At 36.5% G+C, this 23,784-nt stretch overlaps 1 protein-coding gene across 7 annotated transcripts in view; it reads left to right on the top strand.

Moving 5' to 3' along the window:
• Positions 1–23,784, top strand: part of LOC106463799 (pyruvate dehydrogenase phosphatase regulatory subunit, mitochondrial-like) — a 130,438-nt gene that overhangs the window by 101,652 nt on the left and 5,002 nt on the right. For all 7 annotated transcript variants that reach the window (XM_022391401.1, XM_013923865.2, XM_022391398.1 and 4 more), the window contains 3 exons: positions 1,807–1,955; positions 5,804–6,011; positions 14,321–14,410. In XM_022391401.1, coding sequence (XP_022247109.1) covers positions 1,807–1,955; positions 5,804–6,011; positions 14,321–14,410 — 447 coding nt within the window. The remainder of the gene's footprint in view (positions 1–1,806; positions 1,956–5,803; positions 6,012–14,320; positions 14,411–23,784) is intronic.

Here is a 23,784-nt window from a genome sequence, read left to right as displayed (position 1 = left end):
ATAGAAAATCAGACCCCTCTTGCCACACCCACTTCTCATATCCTGCTTTTCACAAATTGCCAACAGCTTCTTTTTAATATTTATTATTTATAACGTATAGAATGCCAGAGTTTTAATCTATCAAATGATGTATTATATTATATTGTTTTCTGTACATAGAATTGTCTATTTCACTTCCCGCCCAAACTTTATTCCACTGGAAACATCGACAATCTTAGCTAAATTTTTAACAGCTCTTATTGCACTGTTAAAAAACCCAGAAAAATTATGATAGTTATTGGATGTTTTCTGCTTTTTAAATGTTATTATTATGTGCTATTAGGTGCATTATTTAATTAAATAAAAATTATTAAAGTAGTAGTACCATTAGTGTAAAAAAGTAGGGTTAAGTTTTATCAACAGTCGATAGCGAAAAAAAAAGGGGGGGGGTCCAAGTAAGTATTATATTTCTTATTTTTCATATGTATTCTTTATTTATTATTATAAAAGTAACTAAAATTTGAAAATTAGAAATTTATTATGTTAGCTAGGGTTAGAATGGGTAAGATAAAGAAAAAAATAATAAATAATAAAAAAAGTAGCCCGTGCCTTATGTAATTCGATAGGGTAATGTGAGCCACACATTTGGCAGGTGATTTATAACTCATGTGGTGTTATTATTAGTTAGGCATTACAAGAGTAATAAAACAATAGTTTAAGTAGAAATAGATGTATACTGTTATGATATTGAAGATGTTCAAGATAAGTAAAGGTAGTTTTGTGTTACACAGTTTACAAGTCGTTCTAGAAAGAAAAAAGGGTAATTTAGATTTATTACTTTTTTTTTATGATAATTAGAAGTTTGGTCAAAGTGACTGACCCTGTATAGAGAAAATAACTGATAAAATTTAAAGTTTTACTGAAAGAAAAACGTTTGAAATGCATTTAAGAAGTTTTAGAGATTATGCAAATAAAATTTTACAATTTTCATATGAAGAAAAGTATTTTTTATCTTGCCATGAAAATCGCTTTGCACTTTGAGCAGTCAATACATTGACTCCATATATTTATGGAGAAAATACTTTATTAAAAATTCTGTTTTTTTAAGACAAAAGACTATTAATGCTTATTGAAATCTTTCCAAATTTCGTGAAGATACACAGAACATGTGAGAAGGTATAGTATTAAAACTATAAAAGTCAGTTTGGGGTCACGAATTTGGCTGATTCAACCGGGTATGTAGTGAGAGAGTTAATCCATACAAGTAGTATAGTAATTTGAACATTATCTTTTAATAGCTATGCTCTTTAGTAAGTATATATTTTTAGTTGTAGTTTTTGTAAGTATTTTGCTTTGAGCAGAAGTTATTATTAATATATATATATATAACTGATCATATCTCTTATGAAACGTTTATATGTGTATTGTTGTAAAATTATTTCTTGTTACAGGCTTTATTTTTTTACAAAATTAAGTACATGTTACATGTCTTTAAGAATCCCAACTTCACTGAATGTTTTTTCATTATCAAATAAACAATATAGTAGTAGCCTTCTTTAATATTTTATGTAATTTTACTTTTAAAGTGTTGTAACTTATGGGTAATGAGTTATTTCTTTGTGAACAATTCTTCTTTGAAGTGTAAATTTGTTGAAAAATCATGAGGTTTTGTTTGGTGTCCCATTTCTTTAGTCAGTTTTCTTTTTTTTTTCAATAACAATTTATTCTCATCTGACTATTTTTTTTAATTTTCGTGTTTATGAAGAGTTTTATTTGTATTAGTATAATTATTTACAAGTTTTCTACATAACTGTTCTTTTTCCCAAGTCTCCAGGCTGTGAAGTTGTCAATTTACTCCAATATCTGTGTTCAAATGATGTTGACATTCCTATTGGGTGCATCACACATACAGGAATGCAGAACAAGTGGGGTGGTTATGAAAATGATTGTAGTTTGGTACGATTAGGAGAAAACTTGTAAGTTTGATGTTCGTTTAATTCTGTTTTTGAGAACAAGTGGGATAGTTATGAAAATGACTGTAGTTTGTTGAAGCTAGAAGAAAACTTGTAAGTTTGTTGTTGATTTAATAAAAATGGAAAACAAAATTATTGCTTCAGTTATGAGAATATTTTAAAATTTTATTAAAAAGATCAGTTGCTTATCAGAATTGCAGACAGTTCTTATCTCTTGCCCACTCAGGCAGATGAAATAATAACAAGTTGGTATACTTAGCCAAAACACTGGTGGATCATTTTATGTACACAATAATGAAGAAGGCAGTCTGTCTATGAGTTTTATCTATATAAGAGATTAACCAATATATGACTTAACTTGGTTTTATAATTTATAAATGTAGTTTATGATATTTTCCTTGTCAGGTTTAATTTTCACAGCATAAAAAAAGTAATAAATTTCCAGTATACCTACATATATATATATTGAACTTTAACAATAAAACTGGAAATAAGAAGAAAATATTTGTTGGATTTAGAATATTATAAGATATTGAAAGATCACGTAATCCAACATATTTATTCTAACTTCTTTTTGCTAATCATTTTCTTTAAACATTAACAGCAAAAGTTATAAAACTTTTACATCTAGAAGTTTAGATGAGCCTAAAGTAGTTCAAATCTCTTCAGTAGTGTAACAATTTCCTTGAGAATATGAATGGTATGAGATAAATACCCAAAGTGAATGTATATTTGAGAGTTATATTTTGCATCCTGATTATGTGTTCTTTCAGGTTTGACAGGTGTCAGTTATTGTTGTAATGCAGAACTTTTAATATCTCCTTGTGTATAAAAAGTAAGATGTTATAGGGCAACAAAAAAAAAGTCGTTTTCTATGAATAAAGTGTATTTACTACTGAAAAGACATTCAGTCATATTAAAATATTATCCAAGAAGAGTTTTGAAATATATTGATATTAAAAACTTGGAACATATGTAGTCAGACTAAGACTATTGTTTTTGGCACTACAATGTAAAAAAAATTACATAAATTTGATGTACATTTTCAAATTTAAAATGTGTTTGAAGTCATAATAAAACTTTAGTATAATCAAATGTTCAAAAACACAACTAACCTCTCCACAGAACAAATAGTTATTACCTTCCGCCACTGCTAAAATTTCATGTCTAGGCTCTCTTCTGTAAGAGTTGTCATATTTTATTTAAATGGATAATGGAGTTACTCTAATAGTGAGCAATGTTTTCCATCATGGTTGGTTCCATCCTACATTCTTAATCTTGGACCCAGTGCTCATGGCCTTTTGCTTAGCCTGCCATACCATTGGACATTCTTGACCAGCTCTTCCCACAACCTGCCATTGCTTCTGGTTCTTCTACTTCAGACAAAGATATGGTAACGTCCATCTTTGCTGCTTTGGTAACTCAAGGTATGTGGCATTTGTTCTTTCACTCCAATTGTTTATGCTGGTTTTCAAGTGAGCTTCTTGCATGCAATTCACCTCATAAGATTTTGTCGCTCTTTCTCCCTTTCATAATTGTCTCATTATTGTAGAATCTTTCAGTTTATGCTTCATGTTGACTCTAAGTTGCCTCATCCTCACTGAAATTAAGGCTCGTTCTTTGTGGCCTTTGGTTGGAATTTTTACTCTTTTTCTGGTGCTCCTATCCTTTGAATCTCTTCTCCCAGCTTGAAGAGTTTCTTCTTCTCATATTTTGACTTCCTTTTAATCTCATCTTTGTCTTTTGTCCACTCATCTTCTTAGCTTGCAATCCTTTTTACCTTCTGAGGCTCAGCATCTCTACCCTGGCAACTTTATTGGAGAAGATTGCACTAACTTTTTCTTCATGCTGCCTCAAATTCTTCTTTAGCTATTGTTCAGTTCAGTTGCTCTCTTTGATTCTGGAAATTGCTTCATTTGGGTGCCTTGTTTTTTTGGAATTAGACTTCCTCATTTAGGGCATTCACACTGAGAATGGACTTAGTGCCTTTACATTTCCTTCATTATGTGAAGACTTGGATACTCCTAGCCCTGTTTTAGAGGGCAACACCTGCTGCATCTTCCCTTATCCTTTGGGAGTCTTTTCATTTAAGTTGACTGGTCAGGCTCCTAAGTCAGTATTGGCTTCCTTCCAGTATCTGATTCATTTGGGAGTCTGTGTCACTTCATATGCTGTATGGTCTCAACCTTCTCATTTACATTTCCAAGGTATGGAACTTCTGGTTTCAAAGGTTCTCATGATTTTTTTTTTCTTACTATGCCTGAGATTCAGTCTCTTTTGGGGTCTTTCACTTTTTTTATCAGAGGATTCTGGCAGATAACTAAAATATAATCTGTGATCCACAGATTTCTCTTGTGTCCCTCCATCACTCAATCTCTCACTGTTGTGGTTGTTCAAATAATTCTGAACATCCATCTTCTCCACCTTACCCTGGACTTGCATCTGTCCACAAATATCTCTAACTAGGTGGGGCACAGTTCTAGATATCTTCCCTATTTTTAATGTCTGAACTCCAGTGGAACAGTCTTTCTGTATCAGTGTCATTAAAATGTGGGCAGTCCAATGAACCTGCATTCACCTTTTGTTACAGCTGAACATCCTGTTTTGATCTATTTCAGCAAATTCACTGTTGTCTTGTACATCAACTGATAGGGAAGAATTCACTCTCAGGACATCTGCTTTCTTGTTCTAGAGTTCCAGTTTTAAGTTCTCAACAACAACATTCAATTGTTGACTTTTCATGTTCTGGGAACTTTGAAATTGGTAATACATTAGCTATTTCATCTGGACTAAATCCTTTTGACAGAGTGATCTGTAATTCTCCTAGCATTTCTGTACATTTTTTGTACATGTTGAATGCAGCACTGGTTCAAATTAGATGTTTGTGATGTCAAAATAGTAAGTCTACAGTTTCAAACAAATTAGAAACTCAAATTACCAATATTGACAAGCTAGAATATGAAAAAAGAGCGTTTTATCTTTTCAATTTGCTAACATATTGGTCATGTAATAAATCAAATGCTTTGCAAACCTTAAGACTTAATAAAAAAAAATTGATATTTTGCCTATGAAAGCATTGTAATGTTTACTGATAATGTGCCAAATTTTGTTAACATTCTCTTACTATTTTAAAAGTTATAGCGTGAAAACTATAACAAGTACAAAATGGTTATGAGGTCAGTCCCAGAGTTAACCTGAAATTGATGTAAAAAAAATCCACTTTTTGTATGTATTTCAATGAGATCTGAATACAGACTCTGATCTAGACTTTTGGTTGGTGATCTGGACAGACCTCCTCTAGTTTTTTTCAGGAATTATTTAGCTGTTTTCACAGATTAATCAAAGAGCAAAGTTGTTATGTAAACTGCTATTAAAAGAAAATATTTTACTTAATATCTAACTCTCAGAATCCACTTTTCTGCTATATAGTCATATCATTTGCTGTATAAACTGCTTTCAGCTTAATGTAGTTTTTTTTTTTCAAGATTTGTATGTACAGTCTCGCAGTTAACATACAAGGCTTATAACTGTGTATGAAGATCAAATGTGACTAGTAGATTATATAATGAAAATGCATACATTTTTTTATACTAATTTTATAAACACATGTAACCAACTCCAAGAGTGTTTGTGTGTAACAAAACCATAAGGCCAAATAGTATAAATATCCATATTCTCAAAGGGTAGTAAATGTACTTGAAATGCTAATAAATTATGCAAAAAAAGTATTAGAAAATGGTACAAGTACATCAAACCTATATCAGCACTATTTGTTAACTTAAGGATGTGTGTATTTGGAATAAATTTATAAGATAAATTATTTAAATTGTTTATATTTAAATTTTCTTTAGCTACATGCTTATTGGACCAACTGACCAACAGATGCGTTGTCAGACTTGGATTAAACGCCATCTACCCATGGACAGTCCTGTTGTAGTTGCTGATGTTACTTCTATGTACACAGCTATCTGTGTAATGGGCCCAAGAGCAAGAGATTTAATGACTGAGCTGACTGACTCATCCATGACTTCCAGAGATTTTCCTTTTTTTACATGCAAGGTAACAAAAAGCTAAGGTTATCTAAAACAAGTGGAGACATAAGTGTTATCTTTGTTTCCATAAATCTTTTAAAGTATGTCATATAATTATAGAATGTGTTATCAAAGATAAGTAACATCTTTGTTAAATGGGTACCTATTAACATTGAGGCTTTCATAAAATTTATGTCAAAGGTTTCATACCTCAGTCAAAATAGTTGAAATTGCAACAACATTTTGGGTTAATGTATGTTTGTAACAATAATAACGTCAAAAAGTCAGATTTTTTTCTCTTACATTCTTGATCAATGAGTAAAACAAGTTGTAAGTTTAGCCTTGCTTGATTATTAATTTATCACAAAAAACACTGGGTTCTATAGATTATTTTTCATTTAATCCAATTCTGTTGGAAATACATTTTCAGTTTAAGAAAATGTTAACTTCTGAAACACTTACCTCCTCTCACACAAAAGCTAGAGTCCCACATTGCAAAGGTGGAGGGCCAGTGTAGGCGCACAAAGAACAAACCAAGCGGAAAGCAACTGCCCAGAATGAAGCATACCTGTGGGGTACCACCTCTCCTGAAACAGGTATACTCTTCACCCAGAAATGAGGAAAGGAACCTAAAATGGGTGGAAAAGGTAGTGCTTGTACGATTGTAAAAATGTTAAGAAGATGCAAGCTATAGCAACATATAACAAAAAAACAAAGTTATAACAACAAGTGGCTAGGGCACGTGGACCATATTATCAATACCCAATAACACCAACCGTTAGTAAACAGAGTGGCATACATCAAGCAACTAGAAATACGAATAGGAAGATAGCAACAGCTGTTATCAGACAAAATCCCAAAACCACCATGGGAGCAAGAAGTAGGACAAACCAAATCCAGTACTAAGAGGTCTTGGCATTGCCTCGACTCAACTGTAACCTTTATACGGGCAAAATCATAACTCACTCAACCGTAAATGACAGACATCCTGTATCTGGAATTATGAGGAGGACAAGCAGACGTCCCATTGTCAGTATCACGAGGCAGATGAAGTCTCTTGAATCCAGCCGTATAAGCAGGAAAGAACCTTCTGCAACCAGAATTATTGAGAAGATTATAGAAGCTGAAAAGAAAACATAGATGAAAGGAAGCAATAAGACTTACCCCAGGCAAAGGCAAAGGGATACGTGTAGAATCGCTATGGGAGGAAAACACAGCTTAATCTAGCATATTATGAGTGACAAAGGTATTGGAATTAGTTCATATTCCAGCTAAATAATCTCCTTCTAAGGACAGCGAAGGTGAGCAGCAAAAGATAGTAATGTGACAAATTTGATCTGAAGATAGTTTGTGGAGATGGCAACCTTCCACCGACAAGCCTGAATAAGCCAGCTGAATGAGAGGGTTCCAGAAAATAAGGAGTCAGGAACATGAGCCCCAAAATGAGGCAGAACATGTCACATAACACCTGAATGAATGAACCGGAGAAAGAAACCTATCTGGATCGGAATGGATGTACAGGTGGGAAAAGGAAGGTAAGGAAATGGGTGTGAAAATCAGAACACAACCACTGGTAGCATGAAAGTCAGAACACAACTAATGGTAGCACAAGGCCTAGGGAGGAACGTTTGGGTAGAGGATGACAAAGGAGTAGAAGTAAGGATGTGGGTAACATGAATGGTATAAAAATCTGAACGGCAACAACCACAAGCAAGGAGGAGAAGGAATTAGGTCGTGAGGGAGGTAATTTAGATGGAACATTCAGACAAAGGCTGAATGTAGGACGAGAAATAGTATAAAGGACCACATTGAGATCCTTATAACCAAGCAAAGAAACAGAAAGGAGGGAAATGACAGGTGAAGACCAACCCCAGAAGAAACGGAAGGAGATAGACAAGGCTGCTTAAGAGTTGGATACGTTCGAAGTGGACAAGCCTTTAACAAACTACTGGGTGAAGAACAGCGAAAGAGAGGAAAGAAGGGTGGTAAGGACAGAAACCACGCTCAAGAGACCAAAGTCGGAGGTATACTAACATCAGTGGGAAACAAACATGGAAGAAGGTCTCATGGATCAGGAAAGAAGGATGCAAAATGCGGAGTCAGACCGTGGGACAAGACAAAACCATGCGTGTAGATAGAGAATGGCAATATCTGTGGAACGAGGAAACACTTAGTGATGAGAATCTTGTTGGATAATAATTGAACCACCACTAGGTGGAAGGAGCCAGGAAAAAGGCAAGTGAAGACCACAATGAGATGACAGTGGGCTCAGGATCCAAAAGCACAGAGACTAGGAATCGGTACCCCCTGACTTAGAGATGTAAGTGACCACAGTGGAGAGGTGAGAGTGTACCATAAACACCACCCCCATAGGAGAGGAAGGAGGTTGGATAAGGCTTAATGAACCACCAAAGGCTCAAGAAAGGTGATATGGAGAAAGACTTGTTGATTAACTAGAGACAAGAAATCTCCAGGGAGTCGATGGAAGAACCTCAACCTCCTAAAGAGAAGTATGGGAACAAACGTAAGTCTGGATGAGGTGGAAGTAAGCAGCATCCTTGCCACAGTTTGGACTCTGTTCAACCACCAAGCCAGGGATCCGAGAAGTTCCACTTATTAAGGAGTGTTTACTGAAGGGAATGCATATGAATCTGACCCATGAGAATGAGAACTTCCAAGGAAGTCCATATCCCCAAAGAGATAGAAGATATTGAGCCGTAAGAAATGTGAGGGACGTGTGAACTACTTGCTCAAAACCCGAAAACAGAGAGAAGGCTGGGCCCAACTGATGTTGGAAAGAAGAACCTCCACAAATTAAGGAGGTATTGAGATGGGGCCAGAATGGATTCCCTCTTGTCATAAGGAAACCAACCCATTCTGCATCTTGTAGGGGCAGAGGAGTGTAGACTCTGGATTGAGATTGGTAAGAAGCAAGCAGGAGCCAGTCAAACCAGAAAATGAAGAATGTAAGACTCGTAGAATGAAAAAGTTGGACAAAAGTTTGTATTCCCCAACAAAATACATAAAAAGCCATCTAGGATCATGAACATAGGAAAAGGAACCAAAGCTAAGCTCAGCCGTATGAACGGGAAAGAAACAAACGCATCAGTGAAGTAATAAAGCAAACTTTTAAGTCCCACACTGACAAAAATTTGGGAGGGATGGCATAATTGAACACTCATGAAAAATATTCAGAAGAACAATGAATAGATATCACTAGTAATAATGATATGTAACGTAACAATTATCGAAACATACCCAATATACAAAGGACTGACAAACACCAAATGGGCAAAGTAACCAAATTTTTCTAGTCCACAAAGAATTTAAAAATAATGAGTGTGCCAACTGACAGAATATATTGAGAAAACACAATACTAATCAATATCTGAGGTACCAGACAGAGAAAGTTACCCAGAAGACAACACAGAATTAAGTCCCACACGAACTGAAATTAGGAGAAGGTACATGCTTAACAACAACGAAAAATTTATTGAAATAGCACAAAGAATTATTTGTTAGTAACAGTAAAGATATGGAAGGTACAAACTCACCAAAATACTCAATTAACAAAGTACTTGTATATGAAATAGACATACTATCTAAATGTACCCAGTCCACAAAGTATGTAATGAAAAGGAATAAGCAAACCAATGAAAATTATCTCTTAAACACCTGAATGAGCAATAACTAATTTATCATATATTGAAAATATCTTAAACAACAAAGGACACTGAAGTAAGTCACACACTAATGAAAAATGGGGATGAGAAGGGACATAGTAAACAATGACGAGAAAAACAGTTACACAAACAGAACAGTGAATTAGATGTTACAAGTAGTTAAGATATGTAACACACAATCAAACCATACCTAGGGAAAATACTTATTAATAATGAACTAAAAAATATACGTAAAATTAATGAACATGAATAATGATTAAATTTATGGAAATTACAAAGTAATAATCAATATCTAACATACAGTTAAACTAAAGTAACGTAGATAACAAAGTACACCTAAATATCTAACTTTCTGAAGTCCGAGTACTGATGACATGAAATACATAAGTTTCCCACGTGTAAAGAAGGGCATTGGAACTGGGCAGACCACTGGTATATCAACCTGGTGTGAAGTGTACATGTTGAAAACATAACAAATCTCTTGGAAGAACTTGAAGCCAGAGGAAGAAAGGAGGAAAAGAACAAGTCTTCCCTCAATTGAAAGACATGGCAGCTGGCAATTGGGGGAAGGTGCCTGAAAAAGGAGACCAAAGTGGCAACTCAGTGAGTGTCTTCTTCCTCAGAAACAGTGTCGCAGTGAAAAGAAGAAGAAAATGTCAGCTGCACATGAGACTGAAACTCCCAGTGATCCGAGGCATGTACATCCTCAGAAGATAAAGTCGACTCTGTGTCCTGGTAATTCATGCCATGTGCATTGTTGCCTGTCATGGTAACATCATTGTCTGCCACAAAAAAACCTCTAATTCATATTAAAACACATAGAATTCAGGAATGAGAATATTTTGAATGCAAATACGTAGAAACAAATGAAATAAAACACAAAAATTAGAAATTGTTGAATAAACTTCGTCAGAAACGACAACAAAGCACAATCAAAAACTGTAGCAACATATGTCTGATCTGTGTCATGCCAATTGAGAAAGTGAGGATTGAGTGGAAATAGCAGAGGGAGCTAGCTGCACCATAATAGGTGGCACAGTACTATTGGTAGAAAGTAGTTACATGTTCAGAAGTGGCATGAAACTGGTGAGGTGTAAAGACTGGTCTACTAATTACTAAAAACGTCTTTTTGCAATACTTAGAGGGCATACAATGATCAAGATAGCTACAATGTCTACATGGATGTGCTCTTGATTTAGTGTTGATATCTGTCTCAGTACTCACTTGATGCAAATATTCTTGCTTGATACAATTATTCATTTGTTCAATAAATTTGACAACATTATCAGAGAAGCAAGTCAACTGCTCATGGAAAAGGTACGTTTACCAGGAAAGCACTTAATAAAACCTGTTGTGTTCTTAAAGCAGGCATTAATCTTAGAGTCAAGATTTGATGAAACCAGGTCTTTCTTCGTTAAGTTATGTAAAAGCGTGAAAGTATTACTTGAAGTGGGGGGGTGTCCTCTTTAGCCAATAGCCAAGATCGCTGTAGCATTGCCAAGCAGTTCAAGCACAGGTTCATATGACTGCCGTATGCTCCATTCGTTGTCAGTCAGATTCATGGATGCTCTGTCTGATGTCTTCGTTATAGTTTAGTTATGAATAGCAACATGATAAACACATAATTTCAGATCTTAAGAAGTAGTGTGGAACATCCTGAATCAGATTTAACAGATGTGCTATTCTATCATTAGCCTGACATTTTTTAAGAACTGCAGTGGCAATTGGAAAATGTGATAAATGACCAACCAACTTTATTGCAGATCTGATTGCTTTAGCAATACTTTTGATCTTGAGACCCTATTTACGCCAAGTTGTATTTTAAGGGAAAGGATTTGTCATGTAATATATTGAATGAAGCCACATATGTGTTAACAGCATTGTCTACAACAAGGACAATGACTTATGGTAGAAGGAATTCAGTCACCAAAGCACTCATTTATTTTGAAATGTTCACCCTTGTGTATCTGTTCTCCTGGATGCGTGTGGCTAGCAGTTTGTTTTCTAGCTTCCATTCAGAATTAATATTGTGAATTGCGTGGCTGATGTAATCATTTGTACACACACTTGTCCATAGGTTTGTTATTGGTACAGTAGCAGTTGACTTCTTTATTTGGTAACTTGTGTACTGCTTCAGGTTCTCATATCCTAAGGCAACATACTTTGATACAGTTTTACAACAAACTGGGGTTTAAGGCATAAACAAAGCCCTTGAAACCCTAGACCAAAACTATACTAATTGGATGTATGTCCTTGGCACATATCAATGCCAATTTCTTGATCATTTTCTCTAACATTGCAGATTTCATTTCATAGCTCAATAATGAAAACATTCCAATTATCATGGGCTGTTGTACAGTTTGTCCTACGACATATTCTTTTGTCTTCTTGTGGACAACCTACAAATGTTGTTCTATTTTTATTTATTTATTTGTTTATTGTTTTCCTTTAAAATGGGTGTCATAAATCAATTTATTTATTACAGTTGCTGTGCCTTAATTTTTTTATTTTTCTTTACTATTTACTATTCTCATTGTAAATGTTATTTAATTAATATTTTATTCATTTATTTTTACTTTATTCAAAAATTAGATTATATATGCAGATTACACAGTCTTTTAAAATAAAAAAGTTGATTGCACTATATCTCGCTATGTTCCTCAAAGAATTTTTATTTTATTTTTTGTAAACAATAAGTCAATCAAGTCCTAACTGGTGCAAGTGTAAAGTCTGTGACCTAAATACAGAATGACATTTGACAGAGCAGTAAAATGAACATATATATATAAATGTTATTGACCTTGAAATGGCACAATCTAAGAATTACTGTAATTACTCAATATAATTGAATATTTAATCATTTAAAGGTTTGTTTGTATGATTAGGGATAAACTTTTGTACTCAAACAAAATTATTATTTCTATTTCTGAATAGAAACAATTACAGATTTTATGATTTTGAAATTGATTTTCATGGGAAAGTGGATTCGTTTATGTGAGTAATTGTTACAGCCCTAATTTGAAGTTAAATCTTTGAGAATAAGAAAAAGTTCCAGAACATAATTTATAAAACATTTCATTTTGTAACACCCAGAAGTCTCCTAAGTCTTGTTGGTATTAATTTAACAACTCAGTGGTAAGTCTGAAGGCTTATAACACTATTTTGCCAAAAAATCAATAAAAATAATGGAAGTTATTTTTGCAACAAAAGCTTTGTTTTACCAAAAATTAGAACAAAAATATCATCAAAACGAAGAGGCATGTTGCTTAATGTCTCTCATAAATTAGATAACTGTGACAATTTTGCAAATTATTTTCTAACTCGAGTTATTTTTAAGCTTTTAAACAAAACTTGATGTAACATTTTCAAAATCTTAAATTATAATTCTTTCGATTAATTTCATCAGGCTATTTTTTTGAAAGAAAATTAAACATACAGTTGAGAGTACATTATATTAAGATGATTTTGGAGTTTTAACATTATTACAGTTCATTTTGTCACATCAGCTCCTGCTCTATCTGATGATCATACATTTCAACAATAGATCTGCAGCATAGTGTCTGTTACATAAGGGTCTAATATAAGGCTATCATGCCCAAAGCACACCACTCCTCCCTGTTTGGACTCACAATCTGAGGATCGCGGTTTCGAATCCTCGTCCCACCAAACATGCTTGCCCTTTCAGCTGTGGGGGCATTAAAATTTGACAGTCATTCCCACTATTCATTGGTAAAAGAGTTGGCAGTGAGTGGTGATGACTAGCGGCCTTCCCTCTAGTCTTACACTGCTTAATTAGGAACAGCTAGTGCAGATAGCTCTTGTGTAGCTTTGTGTTAAATTCAAAACAAACCAAACCTCTCTGTTTGTTTTACATTATTCATTTGTGTCCAAGGATGATGGTTCTCAGCACCAATTTTAACAGACCAAGTGCACAGAACTTAATATGTGCTTCATCAATGACTTGAGAGGTATTTCTTTCTATTGAATAGTATGAATATCTTTCATTATCCAGCTGTTTGAGGTATGTGACCTTGAATGATAGGTACTACTGAAACCTTTTTCTTGGTGAACTCATACCCTGTTGGTTTCATTTGCTTACAAATATGTCATAAAAACAACTTATGGACTTGTGGCTTATGTCATTTGTCAAAAGAGAGGGATCCTTCTTGATTATGTTGCATAGGTAATGTTTGTGGCTTTTGCCACTGACATTTGTAGTTGTGAATTGCCACATCTTTTGCACCAAGTTGATTCATATTCCTTTATTTTCCAGTTGTGTTGAGTACAAGGGATTTCCTTATCTTGGAAATATTAAATACCTGACCTGCATACATCTTTAGAATCTTATAGGAAAGAGCTGTTGCTTATTCTTCCTGATTGTTGTTGGCATCACACTACTTAAGAAACTCCATGTCAAAATGTAGTTCTGATACATTCTCTTCCACCATGATTTTATGTGGATTATGGTTATCATGTGACTTGCTGATCTGCATATTTAAAATAATTTTAGTGTAACATACTCAACCCTCTGTATAACACTTTTCTACAATATTTTATCCAATGTTTGTTAGGACTATCAAGTATGAGAAATAAATAGGACAGAGCTTTCTATGTAATATGTATTTAGTAATGGATTTTTTGTTTTCACTTTTAGATAATGGATATAGGATTAGCCAGTGGCATTAAGGTTATGAACCTTACCCATACAGGTGAGCTAGGATGGGTACTTTACATTCCTAATGAGGTGAGTACATGTAGCATCATTATTTTATATTGTTCTTGTGTTTCATAAGATGCAAATATGGCTGATTAGTTAGATACAACATATTGGGTTTTATATTTATGTGCAATTTACTGAAACTATAAATGTTATTGTTTTATTAATTTCTTAATGTGAAAAAAAATGAATTTACCAAAGTGATTTTCAAGTTAAGTTTTATTTATTATGACAAGAAAATAAAAAGTTAACCCTGCATGTAATCATTCTAAAGTTAAAAAATATTAAGGTAACTAAATTTTTTGAAGCATGAGTTAAGTTTTATTTACTTTAAAAAGAGAACATAAGGTTAACTTTGCATTTAATCATTCTAAAGTTAAACACCATCAAGGAAACTAATTTTTTTAAAGCATGAATTAACTCTTTTACTACAGGCATCTTTTTCTGTGCATATCATGAGGTTTTAGTGAGTTACATTCAAAATTTAATTAAACTACTTTTTTACAGTGATATATCAATAAACTTGGCATAAAAACTTAGTTAATAATCCAGATTCTAACATTATAAAAGTTTTAAGTACTTACTTTTATAAGGCAATATTAAAAAACATCCTGAATTTTCCCTAATATGAGAATTGTGACTTTTGCTCTCTAGCTATCTCCTCTTATGTAATTTATTTACCACCTCTCTGAGAAGTACAGAATTTAATGTAATGTATTCATGTAATGTCATCACTCAGGCAGAGCATAACTTTTATAGCCTTCAATCTTTATTTGGTTACAGAGCCATAAAATAGAAAACAGATCCCCTCTTGCTACACCCACCTGTCACATCCTCTCTTTCAGAAATTGCCGATAGATCTCTCTAATGTTTAATGCTATTTATTATTATTTACAACCAATAGAATACCTAAGTTTTAATCTATTAAATGACATGTTATATTACATTGTTTTCTGTATGTAGAATTGTCTATTTCACTTCCAGTTCAACCTTTATTACCATAGGAAACACATCGATGAACTTAGCTGAATTTTTAATGGCTCTTGTCACATAGTTAGAAATTACTATATTCCAACATGTCTCTCATATAAATCATCATGCATTATCTCTTAACCAATAATAGCATGATCTGCTCACGTGATGCATGTGACTCCCTCTATGCTTCTCGTTTGGCAGCATTTGAGTTAAGATTTACTCTTTTGTGTGCCTAGTGTTTCCAGTGTGACAAACAAATTTCTCTTTTCATGCAAAGTGGTTGCTATATTACTGCACTCCAATTTTGTAAACCTTCTATTGTGCTATGAATTCCGAAGTTCACATTACCACTTTGGGGGTCACACCAGCAATCAGTGTTTTTCTCAGGCCTCGGGTGCGGGCAACCAGATGATGGATCTCTTGGCTTTTATATGTCAGGAGATTGAGCTTGGGTTAATTTTTGCTCCCAGACATTGCCCAGTCTCCTCCTGAGTTGGCTGAACTTGTTCAGAATGACGAGGACTTTGATCGTCTTTTCCTGCCCCCAGAGTTTGCTGTTCCTTCCCATTTGCAGCCTGAGGAATTACCCAGGCCTAATTCAGTATTTACGAATTTTGTGTCTCAGGTTTGTGATGTTTTATCCCTTTCCCCTATCTCTTATTCACTTCATCCTTCCTTGTTACATGAACAGACTTCCCAACCATTTTTGGTTTTTCCTCTCTCCCCTGATATTCAGGTACATGTGGGTCAATTTGTCTCCAATTAAGTGAGGGGATCGGCATGATGTGCCCCCCAAGGACTTCTGATCAGTTCACCCTTTCTTACCATTGTGTCCACTATCCATTTTTAGATCAGGAGTTATTAGGTTCATTGTTTCCTATTTGGGGGGCAGCTCCAGAATAAAATGTTAATCTTACCCATGCCCAATATTCTCACCTACATCTTACCCTAACCAACCTTTAACGGTATCTTTCTTCCATACATCTTCTTTAGGAGACTCTCCGCAGAAATCGTGAGGGGGTTTATGCAGATACTCTCATTTGCTTTGGCCTACATTTCATCTCCAGCTCTGATGTTACATACATGATTTCTTTGTTGTTGGGACCTTATAGGTCAGGATGCAGTTTTGGCTCTGGTCAATTTACCCTCAACATATCCCAGAGACTTATGTCTTGCACCTTTTCTGAGACATTACGTCATGGACACTATTGAGCCTCGGGGTACATCAGTCCACCAGCAATCACCCCTTATGACTTTTGTAGCCCATTTGTCTTGGCCAGAGCCTTATATGCCACTTATTCCCCGTCCTTCATTCTCCCAACCCTCACCTGTTCCTTCTAATCGGGATACTTCTTGTTGACTTCCTCAATGACAAAACCCCTTTGCCCCCCATACTGGTGTCTACCCTGTGGGGTCGGATCTGGTGAGAGCTCAGCTATTAGTTTCTTCCTCGCTGGTGTCCCTTCATTGACGATCAATAGGTAATGTTGGTTATGTCAGAAGGATTCGTTATCCCGAAGCAGTTTGAGAATTGATTTTGCAGTGGGCAACCGAACAGCTTCACCATCCTTCTAGGATTTTTTTACTCCCATCTTTTTGTTGTCCCCAAGAAAACCGGGGATTGGTGGCTGGTCATAGATTTATCTCGCCTCAACTGCTTCATCACAGTCCCCCAGTTCAACAAGGAATCTTTTCTCGCCTTGAGATGGGCATTTTCCCCAGGGTTCTGGGTGACAAAAATCGATGTCTCCAATGCTTACTTCCACATCCTGATAGCACATTGGTCTCGACCTTGCATTTGGTATGTCCATCTCGGGGTAGATTACCAATTTTGGGCACTCCCTTATGGACTTGCCTCGGCTCATTATGTGTTTTATCACATAGTCCAGGCTTTTGCACGTCATCTCCATTATTACATGGATGGCTGGCTTATTCTGAGCAGGAATCAGCCACTCATACTCACCAACTTCTGTCTGTGGCAGCTCGAATGGGCTGGTTGATCAATTTGGAGAAGTCATTCCTTTGACCCACTCAATATCTAGTCTATTTGGGGGTCTTTTTTTACATGACTATCTGTTGCGCTCTGCTTTCTCCTTTACATCTTTGTTCAATGGAACTTTCAGTTCATCATGACCTCTTGGGTCAGTCACTTACTGCTCGTGAGGTTCTATTGCTTTATGGGATGTGGTCCTCCATGACTGCACTGGTCCCTCATGGTCATACCTGTATGAAATCACTTCAGTGGGTGCTTCACGAACAATGGAACCTTGCTCGGGAGCCTCTTTCCACCCCCATTTCCCTTCCTACTTCCCTGCAAAACAATCTGCAATGGTGGCTGTACAAAGTCCATATGTCGGTGGGCATGCTGCTTCCTCCCCCGCATCCGAGTCTACATCTTTTCAGGGATGGGAGAATGCGTCAAACACCAGGAAGCTTTGAGCCATTTGTATGTGGACGAAACCATCTTGCATATAAATGTTCTTGAACTTCTAACAGTATGTCGGGTGTTGCATCACTTCCTTTTTCTCACACGTCATTGTCTAGTGATGGTTCATTTGGACAATTCTAAGGTGGTGGCACATATCAACCACCAAGGGTCCAGAGATCTATGTTTTTTTATGTTGAATCTATTATACTAGGCCTATGCACATCACATTTTCCTTATAGCATGTCATGTGCTGGGTGCTTTCAGTCTAGTTGTGGACTGTCTGTCACGCCCTGACCAGATATATCCAAGAGAGTGGGCATTAGATCCAATAGTTTTCAGGGGGCTTTGCCAGTAGTGGGGTTCTCTCTACTTGGATGAGTTTGCCATGGGACTCAATCCCAAGTTGCCCCTTTTTTGGTCACCTGTGCTCACACCTTCTGTCAAACTTCGAGGTAAAGGTTCAGTAGAGGAGTGAAGAGGGAGTCACATGAGCATATCATGCTACTATTGGTTAAGAGACGACGCATGATGATTTACATGAGACATATGTTGGAATATAGTAATTCCAACAAGGCGGGGGGGGGGGGGATGGAGCAGAAGGCTCGTGACATGAATAGAGAAAAAGTTCGCATATGGAGGGCAGCACTGAACGAGAATAGCTAATCTTGTGAGAGGAGGTAAGTATCTATCAGAAATGCATTTTCAATATAGGAAAATTATAATTTGGTGTATTTTTTAATGAAATGAAAATTATTTAGTGCAGTAGTATCATTAGTATTAAAAAACATAGTTAAGTTTCATCGACAGTTGACACCAAAAAAAAAGGCCCTGGTAAGAACTTTATTTCTTGTTTTCTTGTGTATTCTTTATTTATTATTATAAAGATAACTAAAATGTAAAAATTAGAAACTCTTTAGGTTTGATTAGGTAAATTAAGTAATAATAATAAAAAAAAATTTTCACAGGATATGCTTGTGAGCAACTTTTGAGTAGCCTGTGTGTTATGTAATTGGATAGGGTAATGTGAGCTACATGTTTACCAAGTGATTTACAACTTATGTGGTGAGAATATTAGTTAATCACAGTTCAAAGGGCATTAGGACAACAACATTTAAGTATAAACAGGCCTCCAAGTGGCACAGCAGTATGTCTGCAGACTTACAATACTAGAAACCGGGTTTCGATACATGGTGGGCACAGCACAGATAACCCATTGTGTTGCTTTATGCTTTTCGATTGGCAATGTTATTGAAAAGCTGTGTTTTTGCTCTTGATTTGATTCACTTATTCACAAGTTTTTACTTTATTTTTCTACTTTAATTACATTGTTCTTTACCATTTTCATTCTCTTTTGTGGAGAGTTACAAATTATTTTATCTATCTTCTCTTCTAAGTTCATGGGTTATGCATTCACAGTTTCAGGTGGCTGCAACTACAACTGCTGTAGAAGAATTACCGACCACGTCTAATGGGTTGAAACCACGATTCTCGTCCCATGAAGTGATGGCTACTGTCCATCGGGAGTTGAACAATTTCATGCAACAATAAGAATAAACAGATGATTGTTTTCAGTGATTTGGAAGTTTTAGATTTGGACAGCCTTTTTCCCTCTCCTGAATATGCCTCGCAGTCGCATGTTGTTTCGGGGGACTTGCCCAGACTTCTTTCCCCTTTGATGGATTTGATTATTCAGTTATGTCCTGTCCTTACCTCCCGTTTCCTATGTCCCAGCCCTGCCCATATTGTAGACTAGCCTTTAGCTCATTATTTTAGTTTTAACTCCTTACTTGGATATTGGGGGTTCACGCGAGTCGTTTTGGGGGGCATTTGCATTCAGAAATCAGTACACCTTGATCCCCATGTTCCAACTTCCCTTATTTAGACTCATAGTGTTTGGTGTCACTTCTTCCTTAGTGGGGATCGAACCCCGATAATTTGATTACCTTTTTCTGCATTTGTCTTACTCAGACCACCCTTCTCGGGTTAGGGCTGGTGGAGGCCAAACTCCTTCAAATTGCCTATGTTTGGAGGTATTTGACAGTCAATCCATGGGTTCTGAAATTCATTTCAATAACTCTGGTCTATTACTTCCAATCATCTACCCCATTGTCTCACAATCTCTTTTTCCTTCCCTCCTCCTTGGGATCCTGTTTTTTTGCCTGCCTGATTTTTTCCAGGAGCCTTCATATCCACCATTCACTGGACATATAACTGCTTCTTGCCTCCTCACAAGATGACCTGCTTCACTCTTCAGTTAGAAGCTATGGAATGTCTCATATGCAGCATCTCATCCTCTCCTTCTACTGTGTGAGAGGTCCTCTTTTTTTGGGGGACATGAGCTTCTCTCAAAGCCCTCATTCCTCTTCCTTGCATCCTCATGCACAATTGCCAGTGGGTTTTGATAGATCAGTAGAGCTTTGTTTGGGATCTCTTAGATGCCCCTCTTATCATTCCCCCCTCACTTACAGACTGACTTCAACTGGTGGTTGGATCAGACCAATAGTACCGTGGATGTTTCTCTTCCTCCTCCTCGTCTGGGATGTATCTCAACACTCAGTAGTTTTCAGGGCAATGGTCTGTTTCCGAGTCCTCTCTCCATATCAATACCTTGGATCATCTTGCTGTTCATTGGGCTCTCCTTCTCTTCCTGTGGGCTCCTAGGGGCTGGTTGGTTATGGTTCACTCCAATTTTTCTATGGTAGTCTTGTACATCACCGGGTGAGGGAAACTCAGTCATCAGACCTATGGTTTTCAAACATTGGATCTTCTGTTTTGTGCCCACTGCCATCCCATCACTTTGTTGCCATGTCATAATCTGGGTGTCCTGAATCTGATCATGGATCAGTTGTCCTGTCCCAACAAGATTCTTTCTGCAGAGTTGTTGCCTTTGGATTTGCCTGTCTTTTTTTTTTTTTTGGTTCTGTGTGCTCTGTGGGATACCCCAGATTTGGACTCTTTTGCCACTCTTCTGAATACAGCATGGCCAGGTGGTTATGGCGTTTGGCTCACAATCTGATGGTCATGGGTTCAATTACTCATCCCACCAAACATGCTCACCCCTTTCAGCCATGGGGGCACTGTAAAGTGATGGTCAACCCCATTATTCATTGGTAACAGAGTAGCCCATGAGTTGTTAGTGGGTGGTAATGACTAGCTGCCTTCTCTCTAGTCTTTCACTGCTAAATTAGAGATGGCTAGTGCAAATAGCCTTTGTGTAACTTTGTGCAAAATTCAAATAAACAAACAATTCACCACTTTTTCGATTTTGGTCTCCTGTTCCTCATCCTCTAGCAGGAGCAGTCAATGCTCTCAGTCGGGATTGGTTGGGTTAGTACCTATATGCATATCCTCCAACTCATTTCCTACCACATGTCCTTTCTGTACTTCAGACCACTCTGCATAGTGTTCTGTTGATGGTTACATATTGGCCAGTTCGCTCACATGGTTTCCACTGCTGTGCCAGTTTTTGGTGTCACCTCCCTTTCTCTTCCATTATTTCTGACACTCCCCCATCAGCCACACTCCAGCATGCATCATCCATCCATACCTGCACTCCTTCTTCACATGTGGCTTCCTTCATTTTCCATCCTTTTTGTTCCATGGTGGCTTACCTATGTACATGGTACACGTACCACTTTTGGTCTGTTTTAAGAGGTTATCGTCCTTCCCATCCTACTGTTCTTTGCAAACTATCTTTTTATTGACATGGTTTTTTGAACAAGGCCTTTCGATTTCCTCTGTTGTGGGCTATAGGGCAGTGTTATCTGCCACTTTTTGGTTTAATAACTTTGCTTCTGTTTTCCAGTTGCTAATCTTATCCATGTTGTTTCTTCCATTTTCCCAGCCTCCCCACCATGCTTCCCTTCCTGAGTAGCATCTCTATGTGGTCTTCCCTGTCCTCCATTGAACCTTTTATCTTCATGTTCTTTAAATCTCCTTTCATTGAAGCCTCTTTTCCTGCTCTTGTGTTTTCGATTGATGTTCACCACATTTTTGTTTTCTTAGTTCCTATGTTCTCCTCTTTCCTGATCACTTTTTTTATGCTCAAAACAGGCTGCTCAAGATGGTACTTCTCCCTTCCCTCCTTTTCCCATCTTTATTACCCTGCCGATCACTCCCACCTTCTTTGCCCAGTTAGGGCTCTCCAACGGATATGACATGTAATGCTCCATTTGTTTCTTCCTTGAAATCCTCACCTCTCCCATGACTTTTTTCCCATTACCCTTTCGAGTTGAGTTTGACAGTTAATTCACATCTGTTTCTCCGATGATTGTTGCCTTTTTAATGTTTTCTTCACATCAGATCCATCACCTTACTATATCCCTGGCTGCACATTTCCATCTTCCCTTGCGGGCATCATCAGTACTGTAACTGTTTATCTATGGGTGGTAAGTACTCCATTCATTTTTTTTTCTTTGCAGGAGCCTTTATTGCATATCTGGATCCCACTCTGTGGTGAGTGTTGCCTGACCAGGTATACTTAGTCTTAAATCCACACTGTACGACCTGTGATCACATAACGTGCTAGATGACTGTGACATTGAGGCTCTGCCTACCGCAGACCTGACGTACAATTCCAGGTGTCGCCAGGTGTTGGTTGATTGACTCCCTTAACGTGATCACTCTGCTTTTCAAAATAGAGTATTGTGGTAACCCATTGCACCATCTCCAATGCATTTTTTCCTCCTTCTTCTAGTGGAGTATGAGAGTCCTCACACTTACCAATTCCTAGACACTGGGGTGGTGGATCATGGAGGCCAGTCCTCTTGAGTGTGCGTTGAGAGTAGGGGTAGTAGCATTCTGTTGTATAGATGGCGTGAATCCCTTTCTGCTGTGGACCTGATGTATAATTCTAGATGCAGCCAGATCTTGGCTGTAGCACACCACCACATATTGCAGTTTACCTCTCTAACTGATGCACCAGATGCCAGTTACTAGGGGTAGGGTGTTGGATGGAGCCAGACCAGCCACATAAGTCCTCACGTGTGTGGATGGTACCCTCCTCCTACCATGGACTCAACTATAAATTCCCAATGCAGCCATGTTTTAGATGGCAGATGCAACCCCAAATAGTGGTCCCTAATCGTATTGTTTCCTGGATGGATGTTAGTTCATTGTGGATCTGGTGTTGGACAAGACACATGACTTCCTGCATGTGTAAGGGTAGGTACCCTTCTCCTAATATTTGAATGGACGAAAAATTCCCAATGCCGGCCAGGTTCTGGACCAGAGAGTGCTCTTCACAATCCACCAGAATACTATAAAGACTGACTATACCATACACACACTGAGCTGAATACTAAAGGTGGAAGACTTTCAAAACATTGTCCTCTACGCTTGTTTCTACAACAGACAGTTGCTGTCCATTCAACTAAGTTTCATCATGAATACTCTGTCTAAACAATCTATCAAAGAATACATATCTTGTTATTTAAGTATGGCATCCATGTTTTACTCTTTGATGTTGTCAATTCTCTCAACACGGGCTTAGTGAATTTGACCAACCACATGACCTCTTTGTACTTAATTAAAGTCTTTATACATTTAATACTTGTAACTTTCAATATAGTATATATATCTTCACAAAATTTGTCAGTCTTTCAGTTCATATAATAAATTTTTCACATGCAAAAAATCTTATTTTTTAGTGAAGTATTTTTAAATATAGATTTGTCCATGAATATATTGAGTATTTGTTTTGAATTGTCTGTGTGCAAAGTAATTTTCATGTTAAAATTGAAAATACTTTTCCTCATCTCAAAAATCTCAAGTTACTATTATGTGATCCTTAAAACCTCCTAAATGCATTTCAAACTTTTTTTTTAGTAAAACTTTATAATTTATTTGTTATTTTTTGTACCCTATCTCAAAACAGGAGCAGTCAATTTGACCGACCTTGTAACCACCAAAAAAAAATCGAAATAAACCTAAATTACCCCCTTTTTTTCTTTGTAGAATAACTTGAAATTGTAATATGAAACTACATTTGTTTATCTTA

Source organism: Limulus polyphemus, unplaced genomic scaffold (assembly GCF_000517525.1).
Source record: "Limulus polyphemus unplaced genomic scaffold, Limulus_polyphemus-2.1.2 Scaffold1486, whole genome shotgun sequence".
NCBI lineage: Eukaryota > Metazoa > Arthropoda > Merostomata > Xiphosura > Limulidae > Limulus > Limulus polyphemus.
This window is presented reverse-complemented; position numbering and strand designations above follow the sequence as displayed.